The 10792-nt window shown below is 46.8% G+C and overlaps 1 protein-coding gene across 1 annotated transcript; it reads left to right on the forward strand.

Annotated features, from left to right (window-relative positions):
- The first annotated feature begins 823 nt into the window (after window positions 1–823).
- On the forward strand, window positions 824–7627 carry LOC104363205 (keratin, type II cytoskeletal 6A). Its single transcript, XM_032997479.2, has 9 exons — window positions 824–1285; window positions 1709–1917; window positions 4509–4569; window positions 5237–5332; window positions 5524–5688; window positions 6039–6164; window positions 6299–6519; window positions 6794–6828; window positions 7248–7627. Exons 1-9 carry the CDS (start codon window positions 899–901, stop codon window positions 7439–7441), a joined length of 1494 nt encoding a protein of 497 aa, XP_032853370.2. The 5' UTR covers window positions 824–898; the 3' UTR covers window positions 7442–7627.
- Window positions 7628–10792: the final 3165 nt, after the last annotated feature.

Genomic DNA, 10792 nt, shown 5'->3' on the forward strand with positions numbered 1-10792 from the left:
GACCATATTTCCACTGACACCAGCAGAACTGGTATTTAATTTGTTATTTAAACACTGTTCAGCATCAAACAACCATCTGGTGACCTGGAATTTTACAAGTCAGGCTGTTTTCTCCCTGGGGGACCATGTACTTTTAGCTACCTCATCATTCAGCATTTCAGCTATGCAAAGCATCCAGATTCCCTCTGTAGCCAACAGAAAGGCACAGGTGCCTCCCAAATGATCATCTTTACCAGAAGTACCTCTGCGCAGATGGAGTGTTGCCTGCAAAGATGAGAAGTGCAGACCAAGACGTCTAACTTCTTGCCTAGATCAGGACAGGTTGCTCCTACCCCAAGACAGCCGGTAATCAGAGAGCAAAGTCAGTTTTTTCTTTAGCAAAGCATGTCAAACTGGCATTTTCAATATCTCTAGATTCCCTCTTGTGGCAACTTCAGTCCCATCAGCTTTAAACTAAATGGACACTGACACCATTAACCAAGTTAAAAGCAAACCCAAAGGGAACTTCCAGAGGTAAATATTTCTTTTTTTCCCCCACCAGTAATCCCCACTCTGAAAAATACTGGTTAGAAAATCTGGTTGGCTTTATGAGCCTGAAGTTTGCCAGCCTGTTGCATTAGTGAGTCTGGTGATTAACGGGTTGGGAAAGGTGGCCCCACGCCAGCATACCAAACCGATTAGCGCAGTCAACCGAGCTGCGGTCCTCTACGGACAAGCCCAGCTCTCCAAAAGGATAAAAGGCAGGGGGGACTCCTGATCCAAACTCCCAAAGCTTTCTACTCATCTGTCATCTCACCTCATTGTCCTCCGCGTTCGCCAGCGGTGAACAGTTGCACAGAAGTCAGTCGGCATTAGGTCGGGAGGACCCACTAAGAGTTTCGGTATTGCTTCTGCCGCTATGCCTGTTAACCGAAGCAGCTTCAGCTCCACGTCCATGTCCCGCAGCAGTGGTGGAGGCGTGGGACGAAGCAGCAGTGGTTTTGGCAGCAGGAGCCTTCACAGTCTAGGGGCAAGCAAGAGGATTTCCATGAGTGGAGGGTATTGTTCTGCTAGCCCGGGATGTGGCTATGGTTCAGGTCATGGTGGGTTGGCATACAGAATTGGTGGAGCTGGGTTTGGGTTTGGAGGAGGATGTGGCCCTGGAGGTATTCAAGAGGTCATGGTCAACCAACACCTCTTGGTACCTCTTAACTTGGAGATTGACCCCAACATGCAAAAAGTGCGGCAGGAGGAGAAGGACCAGATCAAATCCCTCAACAACAAATTTGCCTCCTTCATTGACAAGGTAAGACACTTTCCACTTAATCCAGCCTGGCACATTTGTCATTGCCTGTAGAGTAGGATCAGGATCGCTCTCAACATTATAAATTTACTTCTTAAACCCTTAATGTACAGAGTTAAAGACTTTATTCTGCTTGTTACCTCCATATCCAGACTGTTTATACAGCTCATCTTGTCAGAGCCCTATAGACAGTCTGGATATGGTGCAAATTATCTTTCCAGGTTTCTTTGCAGTTGAATATTGCTCCTTGTTTCCAAATCTTCCTAACAAAATGATCTTTTGATGACATGTTCATCTAAAGCCCACTTTAAATTACATAAAGCAAAATGGAAAACCCCCTCACATTAAAGCTCCCAGCTCACAAAAAGTGAGGCACGTTTTAAGTTGATGATCCCAAGTGATTTCAATTGTTCTGATGGGTTTCAGGTGCGCTTCCTGGAGCAACAAAACAAAGTACTGGAGACCAAATGGAGCCTCTTGAAAGACCAAAAAATTGTGAAAAATAACCTTGAACCCATGTTTGATGCGTACATCAGCAACATGAGGAGACAGCTTGAGGCTCTAGGAGGGGATAGGCTGCGGCTCAGCTCAGAGCTGAAGGCTATGCAGGATGCTGTTGAAGACTTCAAGATCAGGTAAGCAACACACACAGAGAAAGAAACCTGTCCAGTTTTTCATGCCATCTTCTTCCTTGATGAGTTAAAAGACCCAGGGCAACCCCAAAACTGTGAGACCTCAGAAAGGACTAAAATGACTCGGTTCCCCTCACTTTAGCTGCTGAATGTCAGCAGCAACACTATACCCATGGAAAGACAATTTTTTTGCAGGGACAGGGGAACTTTTTAAATGTTGCAAAAGGCTCAGATGGTCAGACACCCACAGGAATTCAGGTGGGGCTTCTCAAAAGCTTAGTCTGTTCAGAGCTTAAAGCATTTAAGCTTTCCAAATGGTTTCTGCTCCCATGTAGTCATTTTAATACAGACCAGGATGAAACCTGAATTTTAAGAAGACTATTAGGCACTCTGAACACGCACATTTCTTACTGATATGGAGTGAAAAATTGTCTTCAGGAGATAAAAACTGTCTAAAAAAAAAAAAAAAAGATTAATTTTAAGTGTGTGCTTTTTTTTCTTTATTTATTCTTTTTTTTTTTTTTTTTCTTTTAATTATTATTAAGTCCCTTAATATCAAGCACTTCTGAAAGTCATGAGTTAGCTTCCATCCTTTGGAAAGTCACCGAAATCTTGGGCAACGGTTTCAGCTCATTAGCTCTTTAGGTTGTTAGGAGGAGGCGTTCCCTTTCCCATCCACTCTTTGCACTTTGGAAAAACATCTATCAAGCTTTCGTGTCTGCTACCATGCCCATGAGGGATACACTGCCTAATGGATGTGAATAAGTAAGAAGATTAAATTGTTAATCTGGAACCAGAAAAACGAGAGATGAGAGCTAGGTGCGGGCTGTAAATCAAAACAAGGACACGCGCATTCTGCCAAATCCCCTCTGCTCTCCCTTTCTTGGGCGATCATGTGTCTGACACTTTCTGCCACCTTTACCAACAGTGCCTCTAGCCCAACAGGAGCATCGAGAAGAAACAACTGCCTTGGGGAAGCGCAATCATCACCCACAGTCTACTTTGAGACTTTTTTTTTATATGGTTCTCTGTGCCTTCAGCAAAGAAATGTTTAATAGAAAAAAATCTGCCCTGTGTCAGTTTGGCCATGTGAGACCTCAAGGTCTGCAATAAATCTGCCATCCAGATTTCCTTAATCCATTTTAGTATGGGAGAAATGATATTCCAGAGGTAGGTAGCCTTCTCCATCAGCTACAAAAGCAAACCCCAAAGAACAAAGCTTAGCCAAGATAGCCAGGTTCCCAGCTTTAAGCACAGTACTGCTATTGATTAACTGGGTCAGCAAGTCCTTCTGCTGTTCCCGTCACACGTCCATGGTGAAGGCAATTTTGAATTTTGAAAAGCAATGTCTAACATCTGCACAGTCTGGAGCAGCAAAGCAGCAACACAGAGCGCTCAGCTGAAAAAAGACCCTTGGCTGCACCACGACTTCAGACAAATCCTTTGACAACCAACAGTCATATCATAGAAGAGGTTCAGACTAATACTCTGTCTGCATCTGACAAAGTGGCAAATATTCTTTCTGGCTCCAGATCAGGAAACCTTTGGGCAAAAGCTCAATTACATCATATACATTTCTGGGGAGGCACCGTCATCTTGCATTGTGGCAACAAGGCCTACACCTTCCAAAAGGACGTCACTGCTGCTGTCCTCATTTCCTAGGGATTTGTTCTTCTTTACTTATTTTAAACTTTGTGGATGCCAAAGTATTCTTCCTAACGCTTTGCTCTTCTGAGTCAAATACTAATCCATATGGCAATTAGAAATTAGACACATGCCAAATTAGTTTTCCTCTTTTACGTGCCTAAGAGTTTACAGATCCACAAATCAATATACAGACTAGGACTTTACTTAATGGAAATGATTTTAAGGTTTGGATATTCATGATGTGAAGAAATCTTCCTCCATGAAAGGGTCATGAAAGGCTAATGTTTTATTAGCTGCATGGACTCCTTCCTTTGAACTCCTGTCTTTCATCTCCCCCATTTAATCATTTCATTTGAGCTGGGCATCAGTCCATGGCTATTTGCTGGTTTTTATCCTTTCCCAAGAGTGGGACTGTGATCCAGACTTGGGCTTTCCTTGCCCTGGCCATCATCCTCCCTCCGCCCTGGCCATCCCCAGCCCTGCCGAAGCCACCACAGGAGCTGGCGTCAGAGATCCCGGCTCTTCTGACTAACCCAGGCGTGGCAGCGATGAGCTCAGCCACAGCTCCACCCAGCCCTCCCAGCCTGAGAAAATTCAGAGAGTACAAGGCTCCCATTCACAGTGAAAACTTCTGGGAGGATAAAACGTGCCTTTAATGAAGGCCTGCAGCGTTTCTAGATAGCCTCCTCCCACCACTTAGCCCAAGGGTGCTGTCTTTCTATCATAATCGGTGAGATATATGTATCTAATAATACTACACATAATACCTGCACTGTCATAGCAAGGACATAGCACTGTTAGGTAGCTATTTTTGTTGTTTTCTCCAAAGATCTATGCATCAGTGGTAAACGCCCTTGGGAACAGACTCTTTAGTCCCTCCACAAGCACCCTGGGGTGGGTTGCAGTATAGAAGCTGCAAAGGGATGCTCATCTCCCCTTCCCAACAGGTATGAAGAGGAGATCAACAAGCGCACTACGGCAGAGAATGACTTTGTTTTGCTCAAGAAGGTGAGGCGCCAACAACAAAGAAGGGACACACTTTTTAAAGGCAAAACACATTTGAATGCAAATAACCCTTTTTATCCGGCAGTGCCAAGCTGGGCAGAGCACTTAGCAAACTTGTAGTCATCCCTCCTTGAAGCAGAAACACCCAGTTGTGCCACTGTCAGTCCTTGGCAATAGCTTGTTCTTGTTTCAGGCCCCTCATCCAAAATTCAGGTGAGTCCTGGTCCCTCAGGTTCCACATCAGATCTGGGTCATCCATACCTTCTAGTCCCTCCACTCAATGCTCTGCCACTTGTGCAGCCTTCCCATATCCAATCCCACCTTCCACAGCCCCCCCGGTCCCACCTGCAGGAAGCACAATAAGAAACTCCCACTATTTCAAGCATTGTCCAAAATATCTGTCTGTGCACTGGCAAAAAAAAAAGGAAATTCAGTGGCTTCTGACATGTGAAAAATTGCTTAGATCTATGGACATCATCCCTCCCTCCCCCCCCAAAAAAGGTGGAGGGAAGAAACCAGTTCACTCTTGGATCTGTTTAAAGGTACAGAGGTCAGGAAAGTCTTCAGTTCTGGTTTGTCTCCAAAGATTTGTATTAAATGACAACTGGTCTTTGTGCAAGGATGCAGATAGGTGAGGTTTGATTCAATACCTCTGTTGTTGCGGTTCCAGGATGGGGATGCTGCCTACGTGAACAAGGTGGACCTAGGGACCAAGGTGGATGCACTGACAGATGAGATTAACTTCCTGCGAGCCCTTTACGAAGCAGTAAGACTCTCCCAAATTTCCCAGTTCTGCCATTTCCCCATTTTCCTGATACCAACAGGATAGAACCAGCCTGAGAGAGCTGTTCAGAGCTGCAGTTCCTCCCTGTTCCTCCCCCTCTACCACTCATAATCTCTGGGATAAGCACAACAGTGAAATATTTGGGGCTGAGAAGGAATCTGTTTGACTTACAGGAGCTGTCTCAGATGCAGTCACAGATCTCCGACACCTCCGTGGTCCTGTCCATGGACAACAACCGGAACCTGGACCTCAACAGCATCATTGCGGAGGTCAAAGCGCAGTACGAGGACATCGCCAACCGGAGCCGGGCAGAGGCCGAGTCCTGGTACCAGAGCAAGGTGAGGATGTGAAAATTAACCAGGTGAGCTAGCAAAATTTTTCTTCAGCATTCCCCAAAGGGTATTTTATACTGAAGGGTAGGGTGTAAAATCAAGGTGATTTGGACAGGATTTCATTTAGTTTCTTGGACATGTGAAAATGCCATTTTGACAACAAGAGATAGACGAGCATATGGAGATAGAGGGAGGAAGGAAATATGCTAAAAGTCATGAGTAAGAGCTTGGATTGAGTACAGAAAGAGGTTGAAGTCCTGGTCAAGAAAAGATCAGAGCAGGGTCAATCTCTACCGATGAGTTCAAGCCCCTGCCCAGATGACTGCCCTGATGTCGCATCCCTCTGCCCATCTCAGTACGAGGAGCTGCAGCTCACGGCTGGCCGGCATGGGGACGACCTTCACAACACCAAGATGGAGATCTCAGAGATGAACCGCATGATCCAGCGGCTCCACTCGGAAATTGATAGTGTAAAGAAACAGGTATGGTGCACCGGACGCCTCCAAACATGGGGGCACCTCCACCTCCACTACCTTGCTGTACCCTTGCAAGGATGCCTGGAAACTGGGGTCCAAACTCACTGAGCTGTCACCACACCTATTTCCACCTCTTGCAGTGCGCCAGTTTGCAGACGGCCATTGCAGACGCTGAGCATCGTGGGGAGCTGGCTCTCAAGGATGCCAGGGCCAAACTGGCCGAGCTGGAGGATGCTCTGCAGAAAGCCAAGGCTGACCTGGCCCGGCAGCTCCGCGAGTACCAGGAGCTCATGAACGTCAAGCTGGCCCTGGACATCGAGATCGCGACCTACAGGAAGCTGCTGGAGGGCGAGGAGAGCAGGTGGGGGGCACCCCCTGCAAACCAAATAATGTCCAAACCCATATACGCTTTCACATTTGCCACGCAACAAGAGAGGGAAGGGTCACAAAAACTTGCAGGGAAAACACACCCCTGTCCTATGCAGTTACAGATGTTATTTCAATTCCTACTGGATGCTCATCGTCAGACCTTAACACCCCAGACCATTCTGTTATCCAGTGTCCTTAGTGCCAAACTTGCTTCAAATTGTCCTAAATAACAAGCCCTTTACTTCTCTGTCCTCTCTTTCTTCCAGGCTGGCTGGAGAAGGCGTTGGTGCAGTGAATATTTGTAAGTAATCTGGCTCATAAGCAATAGATTGAATATTAATCGAGTTAGTCCTTAAACGTACCTGGAATTGAGGATAAGGCAATGAAAATGAGCTATGCAGCTAGTAGTTACCAGCACAAAAATGGAGTGTACTTAAGGTTTTGCAGGGCTCTGCGGGACTGGGGAGGTCAAAGAGCCTGATACATCTTTTCTCTGACCAGCTCTGAAACTTGTAAGATTTTGTACAATGAGATTGTCCTTAGGAGACTCAGATGCTTAACACCAGCTCTGCTACAGGTTAGGAATAAAAGCCAGAGAGTAAGATGTGTGAAATACAGGCAGTGGTCCAAGAAAGAACATGAACGTGTGAAACTAAAGGCTGAAATTCCTTCATGCTAGTCCAAGCAAACTAACCCTCTGCCCATGGTTTCCCATCACAGCCGTGGTCTCATCTGGGAGCAGCTATGGAGGTGGGAACACGCTGGGGCTGGGGTCAGGCCTCAGCAACAGGCTCAGCGTGGGGGGAAGCGGTGCCAGCTCCAGCCTGGCCGGGGGATCCAGCTCTGGCATGGGAAGCAGCTCAAGCATGAGGTTTGTATCCAAAAGCACCACCAAGAAGAGCTATTGGAGATAAGTCGTGGCAGCACCCAGCTCACCCAGAGCAGAAGAGCTTGAGCACCGTCTCCTGCTGCCAGCACGAAGCCTGTTAACACCAGCCACAGTCATGCTTATCACTTTCCCATTAGGGGAAAACATATTCCCAGCGCTACTTATTGGCTTGGGAGAGGTGCCTCTTCAAGTCCAGCTACTTCCTCTGCATAAAGGCTCACTCAGCTGACCAGAAGCCCAGCGCTGCTTGTCAATGAGTAATCAGCCTTCCCATTAATGGGTGCCACTGCTAGAGCTCAGCTTGCAGCTTCCCCGGGCTCCCTTTTGCTCCAGTGCCCTCGTGCAAATCCAGAGTAGATGCAGGACTTAGATTTACACCAGTGTACGTGAAAGCAGAACGTGTCTCTTCACCTGCTTATGACAGAAACCAGGAGGTATGTTGAGACCACAGTCTCCTGGGCTCCCTCCTAATCAACCCTGCTCCCCACTGCCGGGCTTCGTCTCCCCAAAGGCTTGAAGAATTGAAAACGAAGTGTCTTTCAATATAGAGGCAGTTGCCCTGTTTCCCAATTCCTCCTGCATTACTGTCACGGCACTCCAGGACTCCCGAGCTCTACCTACATCCAAAAATGCAGCCTTCATTTTCCACAGGTAGAAGGGGTTGGCTCTCTATAACGTCTAATTCCTCACCCACCCAGTACATATCATTTAAGCTAAAAGACCACACAACCGACAGGTTGTTAGGCCTTGTCTCAGCAGCAAACTGTTCTCCTTTCCACCAGCCAGAGTGACCTTAAAGTAAAGCCAAGGGTTAAAAATACAGGAGAAAATAAAGGAGGAACAGCAGGCTTTGGTAACATAAATTTTACATAACTTGGAAAAACATCTCTGGTTTAGTGCCTTTGTTCTTAGCTTTTTTTTTTTTTTTTTTTAACTTCTCTTTTTACGGAAAGGGGAGGGAGGCAAAGAAGAGGGTTGGAGAATTATGTGCCAAAATGTAACTTGATCGTTTCCTCTCATCTTCTGCTCCTGTTGAACTGTATGAGCTTTATGACATTTCTTCAATAAACTGCAACCAAACTTACCATGAACAATGTGGGGTTTCTGTGCCATTATGAAATTCACCTAAAAGTGTAATTTTAGAATAAGGTTTAGAAGATTTCCCATAGGCACTCACTGTCACTCAGAGCCTTCCCGTCTCCTCCTCCTCCTCCCCATCTGTCCCAGAGAGGAGGGGGAACATTAAGTGTCTTGGTGCCCGGGGTCACAGAGCAGCAATACCCAAGCACTTTGGGAGGTTTCCCGAGTCGCACAGCCAACAGAGCGAGACCAGGAGGTGGGGCTGCTTTCACCTGGCCATGAACACCCACATCCGAGCTGGACAAAGCACACTTTGGGGTCAGACGAGTTGTTCCCCAGTAACACCTCTCTCCCTCTGTGGGACCGAAAGTGTAGTCAGCTGAAGACGTCTGCACTGCAGGAGCACTCCAAAAGGTGGTGTAAAGTCAGGACAGATGGATCCCATGCAGCAGAGCTAAACTTCTGGAAAGGCTCGTCTCAGACCTGCAGCTTGTGCAGGGAAAACAGGAGGGATTTATCTCCACCCCCTCTCTGGAGAGGCCAACAGAGCCATCAGGCCAAGTGCTAAACAAGGATGCGATCCCAGGGCAGTGAGATGCTCCCGAGCTGAGGTTTCTGTTGGGTCAGCAGATCGAAGCCGGGCTGGCTCAGACAAGCTGGCGGTACTGAGCTCTGCTCAGGTCTGTAATTAAAAACCCAAGGGAGAGAAAGCAAGAAAAGAAGCCAACATGACTTCTTCCATTTCACGGAAGATGCCAACTTATAGCAGCTGTTCTCCAGCATCCAGGGCCTAATCATGAAAGATGCTGAGTTTTCTGAACTCCTTTTAGGCTGTGTCCCAAGGAGTGCTTAGCACATACAACTCCCACACGGCTTTGCCCTAAAATGTTGTGCAGCTAAATGAGGCAGGCCAGCTTTCAGGCTTGCATGCATGAACTTCTCTCTGATCCTCTTCATGGAGCAGAACATGTTCTCAGGCTGTGATGAATGCCAAGAAAATCACATGAAAGCAAATGCACCTTTAGAAAAGGCTGAGATTTTCAGGGCTAAGCCCTAAGTGTTGTCCCACTGGAGGCAAAAGAATTAAGAGGGTTCCTACCCATGGCACACCGCCCTTTCGATATTTCAGCAAAGATGGGACTGAAAAGCACCTATTTAATTCTCTAGGAAAGACCTATCTGCTTTTCCTGCATCTTTGTCACGCCGAACTAACCTCCTTTTCTGAAAAATAAATACATATATATGGTCCAAACTTACATTCACAGGGGTTTGCCAAACAATTTCACCAGAAAGTAATGACCAAGCCCAGTTCTCCTGTGAACTAATCCCCACGGAGGACACTTCTGCAAGCAACAGGGTGAGAGGTGTCAATCTACCTGACCTGCGTCAGTCACACTCCCCCCAAAACTAGGGAAAACAACAGACTCCCTCTTCAGGGCATTCAGTGGAGGACAGAAGCACACAGGTAGCTTGAGAGATCACCTTGACCTATTCAACACTTGCCTTTGTTTTTTTTCCCAGCTAGTGCAAAGGTCTGAGCTGGAAAATCTTCCACTGCTTTCTCCTGCTCTCATACCCGCCTTTGCTGCACCGGTTTTCCGCTTGTAGTTACAGACCAGCAAAGGCCTAGCTCCAAGAAATACGCTTGCGCGGGTCCATCTCCAGTCCCAAGGGAATTACAAGATTGTTCCTGAGGCCAACAAAATTACAGAGGTCAAATGAAAGAAAGAAAGGAGTAAGTTACAGAATTAGACTAACAAAAGGAGCAGCTCTGGCTAAAGGCTAATGTAATACCAAACCAAATCAGCCCCAGTGTTTGGATGCCTTGAATATTCCCAAGAGTCCAACTCAGATTCTTCTTTTCCCACGTGTAAAACAAAGCAACGCTCCTTCCCTTGCTCCCAGTGCCCTGCAAACATCAAAAGATTGGTTCTGCTTCTCTCTTTCATACTTGCTATAAAAAAAGGGAGGTTTGCAAATGCAGGTTTTATGGGACCAGGGATTCCTTCCCATTCATATTAGAAATGCAGCCTATAACTCAACGATAGGTGGGTGCTTAAGAACGGCTCAGGTCACTGTTCAGTAAAAGAGACAAGTGAGATATTACCCAAACAACCTAAGCTCATAAATGTATTTTAAAATGGTGTTTAGGGGCTGGTTGTGCAGCCAAAGCCTGCTTTCCTGGGACACAGAAAGGCGAAAGCTCTGCCCCTCATCACCGAGGCTTCTGGCCAGATTAACCCACGTGCGTGGCCTCCTCCTTCTGCGTTCAGCTTCCCCCTCTGCCTTCATCCCC

The sequence above is a fragment of the Tyto alba genome, unplaced genomic scaffold (genome assembly GCF_018691265.1).
Source record: "Tyto alba isolate M040663 unplaced genomic scaffold, T.alba_DEE_v4.0 Super-Scaffold_23, whole genome shotgun sequence".
NCBI classification, from domain to species: Eukaryota; Metazoa; Chordata; class Aves; order Strigiformes; family Tytonidae; genus Tyto; species Tyto alba.